We start from the raw sequence: 22,524 nt of genomic DNA, 5'->3' as shown, positions 1-22,524 counted from the left end.
AGAACCCTTATCTACCTCTAGCTTGAAACCCCCCACACACCAGTTCACATGGTTGGTTCCTTTTTTCTGACATAAGAAACCGTGGCTCTCTGATTAAATTTGGATCTCAAAGCAGATATGCTCAGCCATAGGGTTGACTGCTTATTTCGCCTAAGGTCTTCTGGCGCACAAAACACAAGAAAGACCTGTTAATGATGTTAAAATGTGATTCTTTAAGAACTTTTATTTTGAAGTGTGTGAGGGTAAAGGCCCGTGTTGGCCGCAGAGAGCGCTGTGAAGGTAACCAAGCGTCAGACTGGAACTCCGGCGCTGTGCTTGTCTCTGTAAAGGCAAATATATGTAGCTGAATCCGAGGATATATAAAAGCCATTTGAGTGAAGATGTCTACGCCGGGTTACACCAACAATCTGAACTCGCCATACGGCGTAAATCCAACGCAGAACGGAGCCGCGGCGCTTCATCATCATCAACATCCTCCTCAACCTCATCGAAACGGTGCGGATTAGCGGAGAGCGGCTAAGCTACACCCAACCAACGGGGCTAAGCTAATAGTTATGGGTGGGGGGTTCCAGAAGGGTTGATATTTTTCGTCTGTTTTCTGCCTTGTCCGTATCTCATAGAGCTGCCGTTTTTGTTTTTATGCCTCTGAAACCCGTGATAAACGTGTGACGTGTACGTCCTCATAGTGCTATTAAAACAAGTAACTGTCAACGTAAACTACAGAAGTAGATCATATACAGCAAATATATCAGATTAAAATTGGATTTTAGACATCAGACAAGTACTACATACCTTAAAGGTATAGATAATACATCTGTAATGTTTTAGATATTGGTTAAATGTTATGTTATATCAAATAAATAATTTTCTGCTTGTGATTCTAACCAGATATGTCACGTTAGTTTGCGATATATGACATGGGACACTTCGTAAATGTTTTACCAGAGAAATAATTAAACCTATTACAGAGTAGATTATATTCGATAAATAATCCAATTTCAATTTAAAGAGAAGTAGGCTTTGGTTCCTTCGCCACTATTTAAGGTGGACTGAAGTTAGCTATCTAGCATCTTCCGTTTTTTACATTACATTATCATTTTTCAGTAAATGATATTAAACGTGTATGATGTTAATCGTGGGCTGTAAAACTGACATTTACCTAAATAAACCAGGTTTGTACCATTTAGTTAAGGTCCTTCTGACAGTCCGCGTCAGTAAATCAAAGCTAAGCCCTCGAAAGGAAACGTCGTATTATTTGTTAAATATCGTATACCATGAGGATATAATCACTTTAAGTACATGTTTTAAGCTTCGTTTTAATTCCAAGTCCTTTTATAAAAGGCATGTTCAGTCCTATGTTTATAAAATTGAGCTTTTCTGCTGTGATGGACGTTAGCTTCTCGGCTAATCTTGAGCGAAGACCATTAGGATTAAATCCGAATGGCTGTGCTTCGTAACGGGAGATTGGATTTATACCTTTACTTACAGTATCGAAGCTTTAGATAATGTTAGAGCTCATTAAATGCTCCTACAGTCTCACTCTGTTCATCGATTAAACCATTAATACACTTATTTTCTTTACAATTATATAAAAAATCTACACCTTAGTTCAGTACACTCAGATCTATGAATATGCAATCTGACCCCAACTCTCCACCCACCCCTGTGCCCTTTGCTTGCAGCTCAACAGCCCCGCCTCACATATTGACAGGATTGATTCCTTAGGTTTATGATATAAGACAACCTGTCTGTCTGAATTTGCTATTTTGAGTCTCTTTTGCCTGTTTTGTACACTGTAGCCAAGTATTTGTTGACAAGTTTTGAGTCTACACTTCTAGGCTCTTTTAGACTGGATACATTGACAAGGATGTCATATTCAGTCTTACGAACTGAAGTAAGTTCAGGTCCTGGTAACATCTGTAATTGCAGAACTGAAAAGAGATATGAAAATAGACATTCAGCGCTGATAATAAAGTGGGCAGTGAGGGTATATTCACATATTCAAGGTAAAGACGATAGAGTTGATGGTGGGCACTTTCCTACTTAGGGCTGTCCAGCTCATTGAGCAGCAGGTGCACTTTTTTATGTTTAGTTTTATCACAGGAAACAGCCGGAGTCTCTTTGGTACAAGTAGATGACTTGCACCGGCAGAATAGATAAAAGAACCGTTGGTGTCTCATTTGATTTTGAATAGTGTTCAGACGTTTTTTTTCATGAAACCTCAGCATGCGTCAGTGTGACTCCCAGGGAAAATCAGATTTGAATGTGTTTCAACTTTGTCATGAGCAGCCTGATGCAGTCAAGGGGAGTATTTACTGTCAGATGAATGCACTCTCTGAGAAGGGCTAAATTGGAGTACTGTGAAAATCAGAGAAGTACTAAGACAAATTTCCATGGCTTCTTAGAACAATTAGAGCATTTTCTTTTATCTAATGGCTATGGACAGATGGATTCAAAAGCATAGGACAGCCCATCAAGTTAAGACCTCAGGTTAAATACAGATATAAAAAGGCTTTATTTGATCAGTCATATTTATGTCAGGTTGTATTCACATTAAAAATGAATATTGGCGTCAGACAGCTTTCCCACTTCTTTCAAACCAGTGCTTGATCATAAATGTTTAGGTTTCCATAATTTTACTGTGTTTGTAAACTTACAGAAAACATTGTTTCCCTGTAATGCTGAATCCAGGTGGATCCTGAACCAATTGGAATTACTTTCTACATGAAAAATATTGTTTATCACATATATGCCCGCACCCCTAATTATGTCCTGCTTAAATACTTGCTTCTTAAATACATATTTTCTTTTACAGGTCCAGACCAGACACACCCAGCCATGTATCCTACTTCTAACTACTATGGCGGACTTCCTCCGCAGGGATATCCCTCTGTGCCTGCTCAGGGTCCCCCAGCATCAAGCAAAGCCCCCCTGATGAACGCTGATTATAGTACAAACTACTACCACAACAGCCTCACCCAGCCTAGAGCAGGACCAGGCTCAGGACCCTCTCCTTTTCCACCGCCGCCAGTTTCGCAGAACCCTGCTCAGTCTCTTTCTACTCCTAACCCCCCTGTCTCTGGAGCTCCTCAGTACCCACCTCAGTCTTTCCAACAGTCAACCCCATACACAATGCCAGCTAGCTACTATGGACCGCAGTATAGCACCGTTTCACATGGGCAACAACAGCAACAGCAGCAATCAAACCTGTTGCCAGCCTCCAGTGGAACCAGTCTTGGTACCCCAATGTATCCCATCGTTTCCTACCCATCAGCCCCTGGGAACAGCCAGTATGGGACGCTAAGATCATCTCACACTGTTGCAGGGCAGCCACCCATCTCTACCATGATGCCACCACCGACCCAGAGTGCTTTGCAGCAGCAGCAGCAGCAGCCGTATCCTCAGGGCAAAGGGGCCATGCCCACACCAGCTCAGCAGGGGTACGGAGCCCCACCCCTGAACCAAATGGCCACCGTCAATGGCCAGTCAAATGCAGGTATGTGAAATTTCATACAAACATAAAAATTCGTGGAGGTGTATTTTATTGCATAGAACAATAGCTATAGTGTTATCTACGGATATTTAGATTTTTTATGCTCTGTTTATGACACTGTGAGACTTCTGAGGGGTTGGGTAATGTTGATAACTTTAAAATGGAGGTAAATCTAAAAGTACTCTGTCTTTGGGTTCTTGCAGAATGAGTTTTCTGGTATGTAACTTACTAAGGTATATTAGTCTATTAAATCTTTTTTAAATTCCCATCTCTCCACAGTTCCACAGCATTATGACCAAAACCCCCAGGCTCCAGCTGGCTCTCATTATGGCAGAGCTCCTCCTGGCTCTGAGGGTCCTGATGGAGATCACCCACCCTCAGGGGCCCCCTCCACACACTCTTCACCAGGTCGCCAGCAAGGTGAGTGTGACTAAATGTCACCATAGACAGAACTTTAAAACTTTCAGCTTTTCCACACTTTTTCAGGCTTCCACACCTTCCAGAAGCCTGCAGCAATGCACAGATTAGCTTTTCTTATTCTGTCACACCTCACTTAACTTGGTAATCATAATTGGTCTTTTATTAGTTTTGCTGCTGTGCAGTGCAAGGTTGTGGAGTCTGGGAAGCCTGCTGTTTCAGATGCTTTTGCCATCCTTGTCCCATCTCTCATCTAGTTGAATTTTCTTTATTCTTTTGTCTACGTTGTTGTGCCATTGCTCAGTATAAATGTGTGTAGGTTTGCATAAGTGTGTTTTTGCCCACGTGTTGTCATTCAGACAGCAGATGTCTTCAGGGTTGTATTGGTTTAGACAAACCTGCGACATGTGATCGTCCGTGACGAAACAGTTGTGTGCTTTATTCGCCGTCTTGCATTCATCTTTGTGTCCATCACTCTGAGGCCTTTCTTCTGCTGTAGACACATCTTTCTCATTGTTCTTACCTTTCTCATCTAGAGCGCCATTGTTTGTTCTAGGTTTATATTGAGTCTGTTATTTTCTTTAGAAGAGTGTGTCTGAATGCCATTTCTGGATTACACTTGCGTCATATTTTGCCCTTTGTTACGGAGGGCTAAACAGAACTTATCCAACTCCTTAAGCAGTGGTTTGGCAAGAAATCAACATTGTGTACTTTCTCCCTTGCCCCAGTATACGCAATCAGCCATGACATGTGTAATGTCCAAAGTTTCCTTTGGAGCTAAGAGGATAATGTAACTATAATTGGAGCTTCAACCCATGCACAAAAAATTGTGATGGTGTCTAATTATGACATATATAACATTATGCATATTGGTTGTAAGCTTCCATTGCTTATAATTTACTTTATCTTTGGAGCTGCAGTGCAATTGTAATGAAACACATCTCACATAGGAGCCTGTCCTAATTTTGCTGATGTTCAATACTCATATACATAATTCCAATTAACTATTGAATTGGCTTGCTACCTTCTTTCTAGCTGGCAAACCTCAGATAAACTAAAATTGCACTAATTTTACATACAGGGCTAGAGAATTAGAATGGCAGAATGACCAGAAATGGCATTTAGAAGAGGTCTTATATGCATTTCGCCTATATCCTTTGCAGCTCAGGCCTGCTTCTCCACCTTCACTTTCTGATCTTCCAAAAGAATACCAGCCCAAAAACGTGTTTTAATGATTGTATGTGTATCATTCTCGTTTCATTTCTTTTTTTCATCACTTCCCTCCATCTCTCACATAGTCACCCTCTACCTCCTTGTTCTCGCAAAACTGTTTCTCTTGTTTTTAACATTTTTTCTCACTATTAAGGGTGGGTAATATGGCAAACAATGTAACTTCTGCATATTTTAAGGCATTTTTATGATACATAAATGTATCTAACCTGCACATGTCAAATGAAATAAAGTCGTTTTTGAAAATGCAACAGATGCCAAAAAAAAAATAAGCAAATCTGTCAGTCTAATAAATAGATATACTGTTGTACACCAATGATCATTTTTGAAATCTCAGGCTACTGAAAAAATTCCAGTGCCATAGTACATCACTAAACAAAGTGCCCTAGCAGTAAGTATTAAAATGAAGTAGTGTGTTATTTTTAAAGGCTTATGGATACAGATATTACTACATTTTTCATTTAAAAACAGGTTAATGACATAATGCACTACTGTGTAATTAGCTACTTGTTATTATGTAGGTTTATTGTTACTATATAGTTTCTATTCACTGGTCGCTGTTTTTAAGCCTCTTTTACATTGATAAAATCTGTATTGTTTTTGATGTATGTAGTTGGTTAGAGTTCTCATATGACAGACAGAATTGTTCCATGGCGTATCGTGTCAGTTACAATAAAATGTAATCGTATTGCCCACCCTCTCTGTCTCCTTCATTTTCTCACATTTTTTTCTCTCGCTCCCTTAACTCTCACATTCTCTCATTCTCCCTCTCTATTGCCCTCTTTATCCTCAAATCTCTCTCTCTCTCTCTCTCTCTCTCTCTCTCTCTCTCTCTCTCTCTCTCTCTGACGATTGGCTGTGCTGTATTTCAGGGCTGCTGTATGGTGGATATGCGGGCAATAGAGCTGCTAGTTCCTCCACAGGGTTGCCAGGTGACCACTCCTCATCCAGCTCTGACCACGAAGACGAGGATGAGGAGGATGAGGAAGCAGGTCGGCTTTCGCTTTTATTCCTATGCCCGCATCCCTCCACTTTTGTCGTTTTTTTCTTCTTTTTTTTTCCCCATCCCGCCATTCCCCGCTCGTCCCCAAACCCAGGAACCCTGCCCTTTTTACTGCGTTCTCCTACTTTAGAATGAATTATAACTTACCCTCTTTTCCCACAATCCACACTTCTCTCGGTTCACTGTGCGTCCTCTTCTCAGAAGTCACAGAGTGGGCTAACACACACACACACTTTGCTTTCTGATCTAATTGGTAGCCCATATGCCAAACCATGTTATAACTCATGTAATAACTTTAAACAGCATTTTAGATACAAAACGTGGTGTAGTCACTAAATGTTGAAAATCTTACTCTGTAAAATTTGTATAGAATGTACAATGGCGCTTTTTTTTCTTTCTTTTATACTTTTTTATAGATGCAACCCTGCTGTTTCTGATGTGTAGTTGTAGCCAATAGTTGGCTGCAGTATTATTTCTGTGCTTCTCTACTTGAATTTGAACAAATAACATGAACAAAACATAAAACGCAGGCTTTACCCACATTTTCCAGTTCTTGAATATGGGAACATATGACGTTGGACCAAAGCTGCATTTTGCTTTGCACAAGTTAACACACTCTAAACATAATTTCCTGAATTCCACACTTAAGTTGTTTCTAAATGGCATTGGTTACATTGATAACATTCAGTTTCAGAAAGTTGAAGAAGAATATTTCAAAACTGTGAGGATTTTCCTGACTGTTTCAGAAAGATATCCAAACCTTCAAAGACATAAACAAATGCTTGTGCATTTTTGCTAAATATGGAAACCACAATGGGCAAGTGTGGACTTTAAAACTGACCAGAGCACTTATAGTCATCTTCAGAAAGTTCTGCCACGTCTGAGTCGTGGCCCACAGCCATCACACTCCAGTTCAGTCTATGCACTTCACACATACAACTTCACAAAAACTGGGCCTGATGCCTCCACGTGGAACGTTGAGGGCACTTTTGAAACATGAGCACATGCACATGTTGCTTGTAGTCCCTGAGGCCTATAGAGTCTAAGAATTGAGTATATAATGTTGCCTTTGTCTTCTCTTGTGCTTGGAACCAACAGGGACATTGTATCTGGTGTGGGGGTGTGTGTGTATGTATGTATATCTAGATCTAGGGAAAGTGTTGCTCAATCCCTGTGTGACTTGTTCGTTTAAAACGTTCCCTTGTCACCGAGCCTGTTTTTGGAATTGATTGAGCCTTTCACCAAAATGTGTTTCACTCCTACAGGCTTTTTGTTCCCGTTCACATTCACACGCCCTACTTGATCAGGTTATACTGGATGAACGTGACCCTTGGACTTATATAGCGGACCGTACTTATCAATCATTTACTCTCAGAAAGAGGTCTTGGAATTCTGAAATACTCTGAAAAAAGTAGCGCCCCCTTTTTTAAATTAATTAATTAATTTATTTTTAAAAGCTTTATATATGTGATAGAGAAGGGTGGTCTCTGATTTTTGCAGTAATGATGATAAGGGCTCAGGGCTCAAATGTAAGAGCTAGTGATTGTTTAAGGTGTGTGTACGTGAGAATAAATATATGAGTGTTAGTGTTGTTAGTGAATCTGAGTGTCTAGAGGTTAGATTGGTTTTATATTTAGCTTTGTGTTAATGAGTGTGTATTTGTACTCTATTGCATTTTTCCTCTGGGGAGCAGAGGGAAGACATGCCCAAACCAGTGTGTCACACTCCACACGTCGTGATGTGTTTTATTTGTTCTCTTGCTGTGGATGATATTTTGATGATGCTTTAATGGAACCAATGCTTACACTAGCTTTTGAAGGATTTTAATAACTTTTTATGAGAATAGTTTGATGTAAGGCTGCAAGATATAATCAGGGACCACTCGTCCAACATAGGTACGTACCTGTAAAGATTTTATAACATGCACTTCCTGTGGTTGAATGCTCTAACATCTAGTGAGAGAAAAAACAACTCTCTGCTAATGTCTTTAATTTCAGACGAATATTGGGTGAGCAGCTATTCACAAACCTTGAACCATAGTGTCTTTGAATATGTTCAGTTCTGATCGGAGGCACTGTAATGTGCTTCATTCAAAAAGTAGTCAATGTTAAAACACTCCTTATTGCTATAAATGAGTTAAATGAGTTTAACAGCTTCAGTGAATTTGGTGCTGTGTTGAATGGTGGCCTTTATTTTGTCAGAGTGGGTTCTGGCTGAGGAGGAAAAAACGGGAGAGAGCTTTAAGCCTATTATCAGGTCCAGATAAGGTTCAGTTCAGAAAGTGTTGGGTCTTGAAACAGGTGTAAATGTCGTCATGGTTTCCTCGCCGTCTCTCTATTCGTTAAGTAAAGGCTCTAATCCACCGAGGACACAGATTTAGCCTGGGATAACTGGAGCTTAACCAGCTACATCCCCCTGGGCTCTCTCTCTTTGATTCTCTCTCTGCTTGGACCCTTATAAAATTAGATTTATGTTATATATATGTGAAATATATACATTACAACACATACATAGAGTGATGGACATAAAATGTGTGGCGTGCTCGGTAATGTTGAAGATTTTTATTTGTGGGTGTGGGTGCTCACATAGGTGGCACACATGACCAATGTGGTGTAAGCTCTGCTGACTCCATTTTAGTAACTGGCAAATAAAGCTGGACCGTAGATTTGAAGCAGTAGGTTCTTGAGTTATGATATAAAATTAGTTGAGGAAATATTTAGATGTGTGATGGATTGTAAAAGGTTATTCCCCCAACTTTTACTAAAGGTTTTAGTTGCTTAAACGTTGTAAAGAACCGAAAGCACACTGATTTCTTTAAGTAATTAGAACCAATCCACCATTTGACATCAGACCCTCTCGAACTAAGTCCTGAGAGCAAACAAATTTAAAGCTGCTTACTAAATAATAACCAAGAACCAGTCAGAAGTGTGTCTTATGTTTATTACTCTTGCAACATCTTGCTGTTTTTGGTCAGTCTTCAGTGAGCTGTGTATTAACAGTTACAGCTTGGAACAATGCGATTGTTTTGGTTCATTTCTTGACTGATAACGTCTTGATGAGTTGTGCGTGTAACAGGATTACAGTGAGGTTTGAATAATGATGAGCTAAATGTTTAAAAGTGCAGTTATTATTTTGCTCATTACTTTTAACTTTGTATTTGTGTGTGTTTTTCTTCCCTCTCTCAGGTGGAGACAGTTCCTCCACTACTACAGGAAGTGCATCTCCTGTTCCAAACAGCTATGAGTCCTTGGAAGGAGGCAGCTATTCAGGTGCATTGCAGTCTCAAGTTTCTGTCACTAAAGATTAACAGTGACCAGTAATAAAGCATTAGTTTCCTGGTTATAGTTGTTGCATGTGTATTGCACTTTTTACAACAGGAGTATTACTAAGCAGATCTAAAAAAAATAACAACAACAAGGGTAAGGCTATACACTAGATGTGTTTATGGTTATGATGTGTGGAATATCAAACAGCTCCTCGTTATTGTCATTAAAACCACAGGATGACTGAGGTTACAGCTGTTTTATTCTGTCAGGTTTTTAAATGTAGAACAAGGTCACACCTTTGTAAACACAGTGCCTTACAAAAGCTGTTTAATTTGGTGCTAAAATGTCATATGTAAAGCCTTTTGTAAAAATACAAATTGCCTCAAAGGCATAAGGATTTTCTTTAGCTTGTAAATTAAACTGTTGAATTATATACAAAATAATAATTGATAATCCATACAGCAAAGCAAACTAATAAACACAAACTTAGATGCGTATTTAGATTGTCTGTCTGAAGAAAAAGCAAAAATATGTAAGCCTCAAGTCCATGATTACCACGTGGACATTTTAAGATGAACAAATAAAGAACAGGAATTGGCACCAACCCAGAAAAAATGAAAAAATATTAAACACACTTTACAGTTTAAGACATGTGGTAAAAAATAACTTGAAAGTCTTTTAAATATATTTTAAATATTAGCGTAATGAGAATAATAAAAGAGAATAAGGCTTAAAATTCAAATTAATTTCTGTCATCTTTTTAAAATAATAAATAAAAATATTCTCCCCTCCCTCTTTATTCAGGCTCCTCCTCTGCTCCTCCTCCTGCTGACACGGCCAAACAAGCACCTCCCTTTGGCTACAACTATCCAACCATGCAGCCTGGTTACCAGCAAAGCCCAGCCCCCAGGGCAGACTCCTCCCCAGCACACGGAGGGTACAACCAACCTGGATATCAGCCATATTCGCAGGTAATTCACATGAAGACTTCTTTAGGGCTGTTTCAGTTGTGTGTGATTCATTGTCTCAACTCTTTAAGACACACACCTATTTATAAATAAAATATAAGAATAGTTGCTGACTTACTGTCAACTGCACATTATGTCTAGCACTTAGTATATAGTTTTACTGCCTTCAGACATATTGGTACTAATTAAAGAGAGCAACTTTGGCTAAGAGAATCCAGACCTCCAGAGAATCCAGACCTTCATGTTTTTCCTCTCTCTGTCTGTCGTGTTATTGTAGCAGTTCCCCAGTTTGTCCCAGTTGTCAACGGCTCTGGGGGGTCTTAGTGGGGTTCCTGAGCTGGAGGTGGAAGCTCTTCGGCCGGTTAATCTCCTGCAGGAGAGAAACATTCTCTCGCCGAAACCCGTCACTCCACCTGAGCCCAATCTCAGCAGCGACTTGCGCAAAGTCAACTGCAGTCCAGAGTAAGCCTGCGTTCCCATGTTATTAAGCATATTAGGAAATATGTGAATATAAGTAACCAAGTCCATAATCTGGATACCAAAAAAGTCAGTGTATTCAGTTATTGTTTTAGCAAAAAGCAAGCATACAAGTTTGAAAAAGGCATAATGCATATATTTAACACTAGCAGGAATACATTGAAACATTAAAACAGCCTTTACATAGAACTTCAAGTGGTTATTATTTTTCTTAATTGTTTTCCTGTTCTTAATTGTTTATGTTGTGACTTATTGCAGCTTAAAGCTTGTCTTATTCAGTGACCCCAGCTCCCTTTCTGTGGAGAATTTCCCAAGCCCTGGTTATGAATGCTCTAATCTAATTCAGTTCATATGCTTACACTCAATTTCTCGCTCTGTTACTCTTTCCCTGTTCTTCCCTTCAGTACGTTCCGCTGCACTCTGAGCTGTATCCCTCAGACTCAGGCATTGCTGAATAAAGCCCGTCTGCCCCTGGGACTGTTGCTGCACCCTTTCAGAGACCTGACAGTAAGACCATTACTTCTCTTTCAGCACAAATTCACAGCATGATCGTTAAACCTTTTACATCAGTGTGGATTAAACACACATCAGGTTATTCTTAACCTGTTTCTCTTGTCACTTTCAGGTCTGTTTCTCTCTCACTCACTTGATCTCACTTGTTTCTCCCTGCAGCAGTTGCCAGTCATCACCTCTAATACTATTGTTCGCTGCCGTTCCTGTCGGACGTACATCAATCCGTTCGTGTCGTTCCTTGATCAGCGGCGATGGAAGTGCAACCTCTGCTACCGTGTCAACGATGGTAAGAGGATACAGTTAAGCTCAATAACATAGTTACTAAGTCAAAGACGTATGACTGTTTTTCTGTCACAAACAGTCATGTAACCACAGTCTAAATATGTACACCTGGGTCTACAGGGAATTTTGCATAGAACTGCTTTCGTAATAAGAGTTGAATCAAGTGCATTTTATTGCTTTTGCTGTAAACAAAACACATTTACCATTTTATAAGACTCACAAAGTAAAAAATAGTCCACAATTACTACATGAACTTGCATTGGTAGTTACCATTTTGGAGATAAAAACATTTGATCCAACTGTGACTTGTTAAAACTACATAAATCCTCATTAAGCAGAAGGAGCTTTTTAGAGAAGCCCCATGTCACTGAGTCCCTCTAGATCACCAGTGTCAGACTCGAGTTCTGCAGGGTCTCAGCATTGCAGTGTATACCACTCTACCTCATTAAACACCTGATTCAGTTAATTAGCAAGACCTTTATGACTTGAATTCAAGGTGTTAGCTGAGGGAATACTCAACTCTCACAAGAACTTTGACGGTACACCTCTAGGTAAAAAGGCAGTGCTAATGTTGTGTGGATATTTTTGGCAGTAGCAAAACTCATGAAGAAAGATGACATTTTAATGATGTTTGTTATTATCCACCACTCTCTTTAAAACCTTAACTAAATACTTGCTGATTATACTGATACATCTTATTGATGTCACTCTCTTTTTAAATTCTAGTAGAAACAGCAGAAAACATGTATCTTAAATATTGTAGCTAATTTAGCACTCTGTCCTCCATGATGGTTTTTGTTTTATTAATTAATATTATTTAAATGTATCATTCAGATTTACCAGTTCCCATTTATCTGTGACATTTAATAAGATGGCAGCTTTATTGGCTTTCCCAGTGGTTTTATACTGTATTTGGGAGATCTCTAGTTCAAATCCTAGCGATGATGCTGCCAAAGATTTGTTAATTATCAGCTGTGCCTTTGGTGAACATCAGCAAAACCTGGGGTCATTGACATCAGCTGATATATATTGGGCAGCCCACGACAAAACTATGGGTTTAGAAATATACCCTCTATCATTGTTTTATAATAATCTGATGTGTATCTTGTGTGTCTCACTCTCACACTTAGTTCCTGATGAATTTATGTATAACCCAGTCACACGTTCCTATGGTGAACCTCATAAGAGACCAGAGGTTCAAAACTCCACTGTGGAGTTCATCGCCTCCTCAGACTACATGGTAAGGACTATGGGTGGGTGGGTGTGTTTTGATGCTTGATTATAATATTTCCTCATGCTGTGTAAATTCAAATCAACCAAATCCTTTCTGTGTTTCTGTAGCTGCGGCCTCCTCAGCCTGCAGTGTACCTGTTTTTGTTGGATGTATCCCATAATGCTGTGGAGACAGGCTACCTGAATGTGCTGTGCCAGTCACTGCTGGAAAACCTGGAGAAGTGAGTGAATTATAATCATATAATCAGTGTGAGTTTATTAATAGGGATGAGAAAAAGAGCAGTTTCGAAATGTTGAAGTGTTATGATAATAGTATTGATCAATACTCATCAAATAAAATGTATTTACATAGCGCCTTTTACAACTGACGTTGTTGCAAAGCAGCTTCGCATAATTAGTATCAAAACAGAACATTTAAATCAAAGCCCAATGCAAGCAAGCGGAAGGAAACAGTGGCAAGGAAACACTCCCTTGAGGCTGGAGGAAGAAACCTTGGGAGGAACCAAGGGGTTCCATCCTCCTCTGATCAAACTATAGATTGAATTTTAAATTATCACCCATTAAGTGTCATTAATAATAATAATCATAATAGTGAAATCAATCTTGGGGCATAATAATAGTGCACCAGATTGGAAGAATCAGTCAGAGTGTTGCTAATCTGAGTCCATTTCTACTTCAGTGTAGTTGATCATGGTGAGTGGTCAGAGGCTGGCAGCAGTAGATGGAGGTGAGCAGCTGGTCTGGTCTGATCTGGTCTGGTCTGGGCCGCAGGAGAATCCAGCAAACAATCTTCCATCAGTGGGCAACCACTTTCTCAGAAAACAGTAAAGGGAAGCAGTTAGTTTAGTTAAGTGCAGCGGAGAAAAAGAGCATGTGAATATTTTCTTTAGTGTAGTGACGGATCTGACTGTAACAGACTGGGAGGAGGGAAACCAGAAGGAGCTCAGGCAAAGACATTCTTCCGCTCCAAACGAGAAATTGTGAGCAAATCATCTGAGTTTACCCTGATTCCCCATGTCCATGAGTTCCTGAAACGACAACCTTAAACTAGAAAGAGGTTAGTTGCCAAAGGCTAAACTGAGCCTAGACTTAAACATAGTGTCTGTTTGTAGGGTTTAAACCCTGAAGTATCTTACTCTGCTATACTGCTTTAGTAAGCTCTCTCCTGCTGTCTCCTATCAGATTGCCAGGTGATACTCGGACCCGTATTGGGTTTTTGACGTTTGACAGCACCATCCATTTCTACAACCTGCAGGAGGGACTCTCTCAGCCACAGATGCTGGTGGTCTCTGATATCAATGGTAAAATCTGTCTTATTCTATATAATCATCAAATAAACCCAATTAGACAAGTTTAAACATGAGGAGTAAATTAAATGATCAGAATTGTCTTAAGATTAATTTGAATTGGGTTAGAATCAGTAAAAATGGTTTTGATGACCACTAAGCTGTACTTCTGAATTTGGATCAGGATCTGACAGTAGGTCAGTGGAGGTAATTACAAACTTGAGCACAGATAGAGCATAGTTTAAGTTACAGTTGAACAAATATATAAACCACCCAGGATTTCAGATTAATAATAATAATAAAATGAAAATCTGCTCTGAGTCTTTTCCATCTCCAGCTGATGTTCTTTGCTGAAATGTTTTGTAGATGTGTTCATACCAACTCCAGACAGTCTACTGGTGAACCTGAAAGAGAGCCAAGAGGTACAGAAACTGTTATGTTTATCTGTCTGTATGCATGAGTGATTAAAGGTGAAAAGCATCCACCTGTTTCTTTCATGTGGCTTGTAAAGGTTGCTGGCTGTGTGTCCCTTTTCGTGTGTGTTTCTACCTAGTTTGTAAATTATATAATATTAAGTGTGGTTTAAATCAATGAGACTACCATTTCTATATATGTAGTTCATGGTCTTTGTGTCTTGTTTAGCTGGTGAAGGACCTATTGAATGCATTGCCTGGGATGTTTTCACACACGCGAGAGACCCACAGTGCCCTGGGGCCAGCTCTGCAGGCGGCCTATAAGCTGATGTCAGCCACCGGAGGACGTGTGACTGTGTTCCAGACCCAGTTACCCACCATCGGAGCAGGACAGCTGCAGTCACGAGAAGACCCCAACCAAAGATCCAGCACCAAGGTATACAAGGCATATTTCATACACACACACACACACACACACACACACACACACACACACATTTCTGAGAAGCTTAATGCAGTTCTTAAGTATTAAAACCAGGGTCTCAATTATTTCTATTATCAGTTGATTTCTGTTATCAGTCATTTGTTTTGTTTGTTTTTGATAAATCAATTAAACTAATGATTGTTAAATGCGTCTTTGATGATGTGGATGTCTAATATCCATGTATTTGTATTTTGCAGGGTGTGCATCACCTTGGTCCTGCTACAGATTTCTATAAGAAGCTGGCTCTGGACTGTTCTGGGCAGCAGATAGGGGTCGATCTGTTCCTCCTCAGCTCCCAGTACTCAGATATGGCTTCTTTAGGTACACACACATGCAAAATTAAACTGGAACAAAATGAATACAAACTCAAACCGTGAGTGAAGGGAGCATTTTGTAATTAAGACTGTTCTTCTCCTGTAGCTTGTATGTCAAAGTATTCGGCTGGAAGTATCTTCTACTACCCAGCATTCCACCACGTTCATAACTCATCTCAGAAGGTGAAGCTGCAGAAAGACCTGCAGCGCTACCTCACCAGGAAGATCGGCTTTGAGGCTGTCATGAGGATCAGGTGCACCAAAGGTAAGGGGAGGGCAGACTCATATTGCATCCAAAGGTTGCAGGGTTTAGTTTGGTTAAGAACTGAAATTGCTGATTAAGTAAACAGTGCTTGAAGATTATAAACAGACACTTAGCATCCTGCAAATATAATGACTTGTCATACAAATTCCCCAATGTCCAGTGATTACAGACAGATTTGCTTATGGACAACAATACATTTCAGTGCCAGAAACTACACAAGTATAGAAATGCACATGTGGATTTCATATGAGATATTACTTCTGGATTTGGTCTTGACAAGCCTTTCTGAGGGCTCAGTGAGCTGGTCTGACTGGTTGCATGCAGCATATGCAAAAGACATAGACAGAAAATCCCACCAAATCTTTAATAGGGCAACAATTACTAAGAAATCAACGCTCCTTTGTTTGTGGCTTAAACTATTAGGTTATGAGGCCAAACGGCTTAAACAACAGGCCCAGTCTCATTGTAAGATAAATACATTTAAAATCACAGGCTGTGAAGCCATATTTTTAGAAGGTACGTAATTGGCAAGGCAAGTTTATAGAGCACCTTTCATACACAATGACAATTCAAAGTGCTTTTACAGAGCGATACAGAAAAATTACAGTGGAATTTAAAAAGAACAAGAAAATAAAAACAGTTAGAAAACATAAAATAGAATTAAAATATATAATAAACATGTTTAAAAGCTATTCAGTAAAATTTAAAACAATAAAAACAGTAATAAAAAAGCGGGAATACACCCTGGAGGGGCCGCCAGTCCTTCACAGGGCAACACAGACACACACACACACACATTCACTCACACCTACGGACACTTGAGTCACCAATCCATCTACCAACATGTGTTTTTGGACTGTGGGAGGAAACCGGAGCACCTGGAGGAAACCCACGCAGACACAGAGAGAACACACCACACTCCTCACAGACAGTCACCCAGAGCGGGAATCGAACCTCCTGAATTTCAACAAAAGGCTAATTTAAATAATAAAGATATTAAAAAACCTTTCTTTCTGATTTGCTGACAGGGTTGTCTATCCACACATTTCATGGCAACTTCTTTGTGCGTTCCACTGATTTGCTGTCTCTGGCGAACGTGAACCCGGATTCCGGCTTTGCCGTGCAGATGTCTATAGACGAGAGTTTGGCAGACACGTCTCTAGCATGCTTCCAGGCGGCTCTACTTTATACATCCAGTAAAGGTCTGTATGTGCACAGGAGGAACTGGAATATGTGCCCAAAAATCTTGTAAGAGTACTTCTTTTCTAACAGAGGAAAATCAGAAGCTGATATTAGTGTAATGTATATAAAGATATTAATGTACAACCGAAAAGTATTTAAAAATTTTATACTTAAATATGTTAAATCAAGCTTTTTTTAAATTAAGCACTTTTTTATTTATCTATTTTTCCCACAGTCTAATGACTAAAACCTCATATTAGCGTGGTTTGTACCTCAGATGGGAAGAATTGATTCATTTGATCAGAAATGTCTTAAAAGTATAATACTTACTCTTATTGCGTTATCATCCATAGGGCACATTTCAGTGACAGGCTTGTTGTTGTGATTGACAGGCAAACGACGAATCAGAGTGCACACCTTGTGTCTGCCGGTGGTGAATCAGGTCAGTGATCTCTTCGCTGGGGCGGATGTTCAAGCCATCACCTGCCTGCTCGCCAACATGGGTGAGCTCCTTTTTAAAAGTTTCTTAAATGCTTTTAAACAGCAATAATAGAGCTTTCCTTGTGTTTGTTTCTAGTGGCAGTCAGACTGTGTATGAAACCTGACCAGCGCTTTATTATTTTTACCTTTTAGCTGTGTTAGCAAAATAAACCTTTTCTAATCTGCCCTGATTTTAACAGCAGGTTGCGGTTGTTGAACCTGTCACCTTTATTCACTCCAGTTTAGTTTTCAAATCTGTCACATACTATTTATATATATATATTTTTTTAAATTCTCTTCACCCCCCCTCCTCTCTCTTTCTCCTCTGTAGCCGTTGACCGCTCTGTCTCCTCCAGTCTGTCGGATGCTCGGGATGCACTGGTGAATGCGGTGGTAGATTCATTAGAAGCGTTCCGCACTAACGGATCCAATCTGCAGCCAGCTGGTCTCATCGCTCCTGCAGGCCTCCGCCTCTTCCCTCTATATGTGCTTGCTCTGCTCAAACAGGTGGGGGCGCTCTGAGCATATATACTATATTCTGCTGCTTACACTGACACACAACTGTGTTTTAATTTATTTTTAACATGATTTTGGATATTTTAAAATGTATTATATTGGATTTTATGTCCAGTTCATTTTCACAGTGTGGGGGGTGAGGCATTTTGAGCAAAATTAAGGCCAAAATAAAGCCTTTCAATTTGAAATTTACTTTCCCTCTTTTACCCATTCAACAGGCTTGGTTTTAGGCTTCTGTAGGTAATTATACAAAGAGCAAAAACTCACTTATTTTATATGAACATAAGGCTGAAACTTAAATGTCATCCCAAACAGAAAGCGCTGCGAACAGGGGTCAGCACACGGCTGGACGAGCGAGTGTTCTCCATGTGCGAGTTTAAGAGTCAGCCGCTGAGACACATGATGCGTATGGTCCACCCCGACCTGTACCGCATTGACAATCTGACTGAAGAGGTATACATTTTAAAACATGTATATATAAATATTTCTAGATATTTTTCAAGTATTTAAGTAATGTGATAATTTTGTATATATATAAATAGCTCATTATAAAAGGTTTTTAAAGAAAATTTAAAGATAATGTATTAATATCAAATAATACTCCCATGTTCTGTTGACGCAAACCCTTTTATTGTTATTTCATTGTGTCCTTTAGGGGGCGCTGCAGCTGAACGATCGGGTGATTCCCCAGCCTTCACTGCTGCAGCTCACAGCTGAAAAACTCACCAGAGAAGGAGCTTTCCTGATGGACTGTGGCAGCGTTAGTGCAACTCTACAATTCTATACTGCTCTGTTTTATTTATCTGCACATCTCTGTTACTGTTCTAGACATCTTTGTCTATTATTTGAGTCTGTACAATTTTACACATCTCTGCAAATATCTTCATAAATTTAGTGAGTTTAAATAAACTCTAATGAGCTGTTAGCTTTGTTCCTGTTTCTGTGCATGGGTTTAAGTGTAATCTCGTTTCCCATTTATTCGAATTAAAATGTAAGAAATATCTATTTGGTTATCGTCTGCATGGCACCATCAATAAATGTGAAATTATAGTTTGCTTGGTTCCTCTGCATCATTAGAGGTAAGACTGTGACTGTGATATTTTCTTTTTTTCAGATGATGTATCTCTGGGTGGGAAAGACCTGTAATGAGACATTCATACGTGACGTCCTGGGCTGCTCCAACTATGCTTCCATACCCAACAACATGGTGAGTGTGTGTGTGTGTGTACGAGAATTCTTTTAAATCAATATTCAATTTTTATTGCATTTATAGATGATGGTTTATAGATGAATATGTACACTCCAATTCAAAGTGTCCAAGTCCTTGTCATTTAGAGTTCAACAGTAACAAAGATGTTGATAAATATGGACCATTGTCCACACTGTTCCTTTAAGACACTATTGTTTGGCAGAATTACATCAGACTGAAAGAGTTTTTCGAACAGGAAAAGTAGCAGTGGGACTGTATTGTTCTTGTCTCTATATATAAGCAGTGAACTGACCAAAGTCCAAACCCGCTCATATTTTACGAAACCACCTCTGTGCCCCCAAACCAAAATCATACCTCCCCCGACCACAACGTGGCCCTGCAGACAAATGAGCTTCAGTCTACAACAACATACCAGCTTCCAGCAAGAAATATAATGCACAGAAAATAAATAAAAGCCTGATTTGTGTTTGTTTGTGAGCAGACTGAGATTCCGGAGCTGGAGACTGCATCTTCAGTGAGAACCCGAGCCTTTGTGTCCTGGCTGCAGGAGTCGAGACCCTTTTCTGCTGCCCTCTATGTGCTGAAGTATGATCCCAGTGATCCATTATGAGTTTTTATATTTATTATTATTATTATTACATTTTTTAAGACTTTCCTTACTTTTTTCATGTTTCCTTCAGTTTTCAATTATTTGTTATTTTTTTCTTTTCCTCTTTTTTAGTTTAGTTTTTTTCTCTTTTTCTTTCTGCTATTTCTGATTCTCAGAACACTTTTATTTTATTTTTTAGATTGGCTTCTTTCTTGCTGCTTGGGTATCTTTCTTCTCACACTTTCACTCTGTTTATCCAGAGTTACTGCCGTTAGCAGCAGGACCCTTTTATTGTTCACAGTGAATTTGGGTGTATTTTCACTAAGGCTCCACTCCTCCCTTTTATAGTTTATAGTGATAGTTTGTTTTCTTTCTGCGGTGCCTTGTTTAGAAAGACTGTACAATGTCAGTAAATAACCTTTTTAAACTTCTGTTGCCTTTGTGTTTATCCACATGCACGGACAGGAAGCTTAAATTTCTCTGTTTCTCTCTCTCTCTCTCTTTTCAGAGATGACCCTTCTACAAAGAGCAATTTTTTCCAGCATTTGGTAGAGGATCGCTCCGAATCTGCATTGTCCTACTACGAGTTTTTGCTCCACATCCAGCAGCAGATGTCCAAATAGAGGCGAGTAAAAGCTGTCCCTGGCGTTTCATGGCTAGTTCCAGCTCCGTGGATGGATCTACTTTTTGCTGGATGCTGTCCAGACTGGACCACAAAGTAACTAACATCCCACCTCCCATTCCCCATTGGCCAATCACAGCCCGGGATGGCCGGAGAGGGAGGGACTGAGTACCACTGAGGAATACAAAAAAGCAAAACTATGAACGTAAGAACAAACACAGAGGGATAAAATGGTGCAGAAGGTTTAATCAAAAAAGTGTTAATGGACGCTCAAGACTTACATGGACTGCAGAATAGACACACTGGACTTTTCCGAGTCCATCCTCCTAAAAGCATAGCCCTGTCTTTGCCATCATTGGTCTACATCTGTCCACAAACCCCACCCCATTTTTTTAAGGCCTCTATATTTCTTTCTTTTTTTCTTTTCGCTTCATTGTATGCAAAGTGCACTGACAATGTTTATTATTTAGACAATGCACCATGCACATAGCCATTGCTAACACTATTTTAGTTCATTTTGTTTTTTAATACTGCCATACCTGACACTGTATATCACAGCAAGCTCACACTTAGACATTCTTGTCATTCCACTTCCATCATTTTATTTTCATTTTTTTCTCTCCCTCATTCTTACTTTCTCATGTTTCCTCAAGCCCCCTTTTCGTTTGTTTTAAGTATATCAGGAGTGTGTTTGTAGTTTCTGGCGTGTTGAGCGATTAGTTCATCTGTATCTTGTCTCTAGCTGTAAAAGGCTGAGCAGTGGCATAACCCCTAATGCCCACCCCACACAAAATACACACGTGCGCCCGTCGAACCCCACCCTCTCAAGCTGCCTGGATCTATGCTGTTTATAAAGCTAGGATAATCCTCCTCCTGAACAGCTCCTTTCTGTTTTCTTGAGGAACTACACCAATACGGCTTTCAACAGACATTGCTATCCACTTTGTAACTCTGGGGGAAAGAATATTTTATGTGCGATAATTTATGATGAGCTTATTGAATAAAATGAAAGGCTATTCCTCCTCTTGTGAATCATGGTGTTTGTTATAAGCGGCTTCCTCCAACATCTGTTCACAAGGTGTGTGTAAGCATTCAGTTTTTAACAGAGCTGTTCTAATCACTCAATTAAAATCTATTTATGGTTTCAGTGAGTCGCTGTGTTAGTTATTAGTTTGTGCAGGTTTTCAAAGTTTTAAAGGGGACATATTATGCAAAAGAAAAAAAACAACACCAACCAACCCACAAAGTGTTAAACAAGAATGCCCAGTATTTCATTGGCTGCCTAAGTCAGTAAAATTAAGATAAATATAGTAGTTCTGATTTTGTTCTTCATCTCATTTACATAGAAGAATTGCCCCATCCCCTCATCAGAGTCTGGCCAATCACAGCACTGAACCCAAGTATTTGAGAGAGTGTAAAGGCTACCAAATGCACTGAGTAAGACTGGAGATAACGAGAAGGGAAAGAAAGAGCACAGAGTGAAAATGGCTAAAAATCAGAGCTTCTGCTCAGAGTGAACAGTGAGGGGCTCGTTATCATTTAAAGGAACAACCACTGAGCAGGGATGTTTAGACAGGCGGATTATGCAGCTGTGTGGTTTGTTCCTTTTGGTATTTTGACCAAAGCATATTGATGTTTCATTAAGCCCTCAGGGAACTGTTAACTTTTGAAAAAGGCATATAACGTCAGTTAAAAAGCCATGTTTTATAGACTTAAGTCTCCATGAGGAGACTGTTTTATTGGCATGCAAAATGCTGTGGTGCGCATCATTGTAAGAGAAGAAGCACAACCCAGCAGGCTCTTGCTACTGCACTCTATGTATTGATATGTAGTTACAGATATGTGTTATTACAAGCTGAATCCATTTCAATTTAACAGACTATTCCACAGAAGATTGAATATCCCACTCTGCCCACATCAGTATTCTGGTAATAATCAAACGATACATCCTGCTGAAAAGTAGTCCTCTGGAAGCTAAATAAAAACTAACAATATTTACAAATATAGTGGGATAAAGTGTTTCTTAAAGCCATATTAAAAAGTCTTCACCTTATCTATTTTGGTAAGATTATTTAAACAATATATAGTGTTTTTCCCATTAAACTTAAACAAATGCACTGATCTAGGGTCAGTTCATGTTGTTCCCAGGAAATTCTACAAATTCCAGAACTCAAATTCCAAGAGGGGGATACTGTAAAATCTATCCGACATCTAATGATGTGTTTAAACAGAAATGGTTTGGGCCGTAGCCCACTGTAAAACTGTGCCACCGCTTTTGTCC

The 22,524-nt window shown here is 39.5% G+C and overlaps 1 protein-coding gene across 2 annotated transcripts; it reads left to right on the top strand.

Annotated features, from left to right (window-relative positions):
* The first annotated feature begins 243 nt into the window (after positions 1–243).
* sec24b (SEC24 homolog B, COPII coat complex component) lies at positions 244–21,361 on the top strand. Of its 2 annotated transcripts, XM_066642458.1 has the most exons (24): positions 244–495; positions 2,816–3,496; positions 3,773–3,913; positions 6,013–6,132; positions 9,329–9,412; positions 10,214–10,380; positions 10,655–10,839; positions 11,259–11,361; positions 11,527–11,653; positions 12,780–12,889; positions 12,991–13,103; positions 14,065–14,183; positions 14,535–14,590; positions 14,811–15,017; positions 15,263–15,386; positions 15,486–15,644; positions 16,673–16,846; positions 17,219–17,329; positions 17,638–17,813; positions 18,138–18,275; positions 18,478–18,582; positions 18,937–19,029; positions 19,514–19,617; positions 20,130–21,361. In XM_066642458.1, exons 1-24 carry the CDS (start codon positions 381–383, stop codon positions 20,242–20,244), a joined length of 3,627 nt encoding a protein of 1,208 aa, XP_066498555.1. In that variant the 5' UTR covers positions 244–380; the 3' UTR covers positions 20,245–21,361. The 2 variants fall into 2 exon arrangements, with proteins under 2 accessions (XP_066498555.1, XP_066498556.1); XM_066642459.1 differs by lacking the exon at positions 6,013–6,132.
* Positions 21,362–22,524: the final 1,163 nt, after the last annotated feature.

This window comes from Hoplias malabaricus, chromosome 13 (assembly GCF_029633855.1).
Source record: "Hoplias malabaricus isolate fHopMal1 chromosome 13, fHopMal1.hap1, whole genome shotgun sequence".
NCBI lineage: Eukaryota > Metazoa > Chordata > Actinopteri > Characiformes > Erythrinidae > Hoplias > Hoplias malabaricus.
This window is presented reverse-complemented; position numbering and strand designations above follow the sequence as displayed.

Coding starts and splice junctions, on each gene's coding strand:
- sec24b (XM_066642458.1), top strand. CDS start 381: ATGTCTACGCCGGGTTACACCAACAATCTGAACTCGCCATACGGCGTA. Junction 11,654..12,779: donor CTGCTACCGTGTCAACGATG/GTAAGAGGATAC, acceptor TCTCACACTTAG/TTCCTGATGAATTTATGTAT. Junction 15,018..15,262: donor ACCAAAGATCCAGCACCAAG/GTATACAAGGCA, acceptor TGTATTTTGCAG/GGTGTGCATCACCTTGGTCC.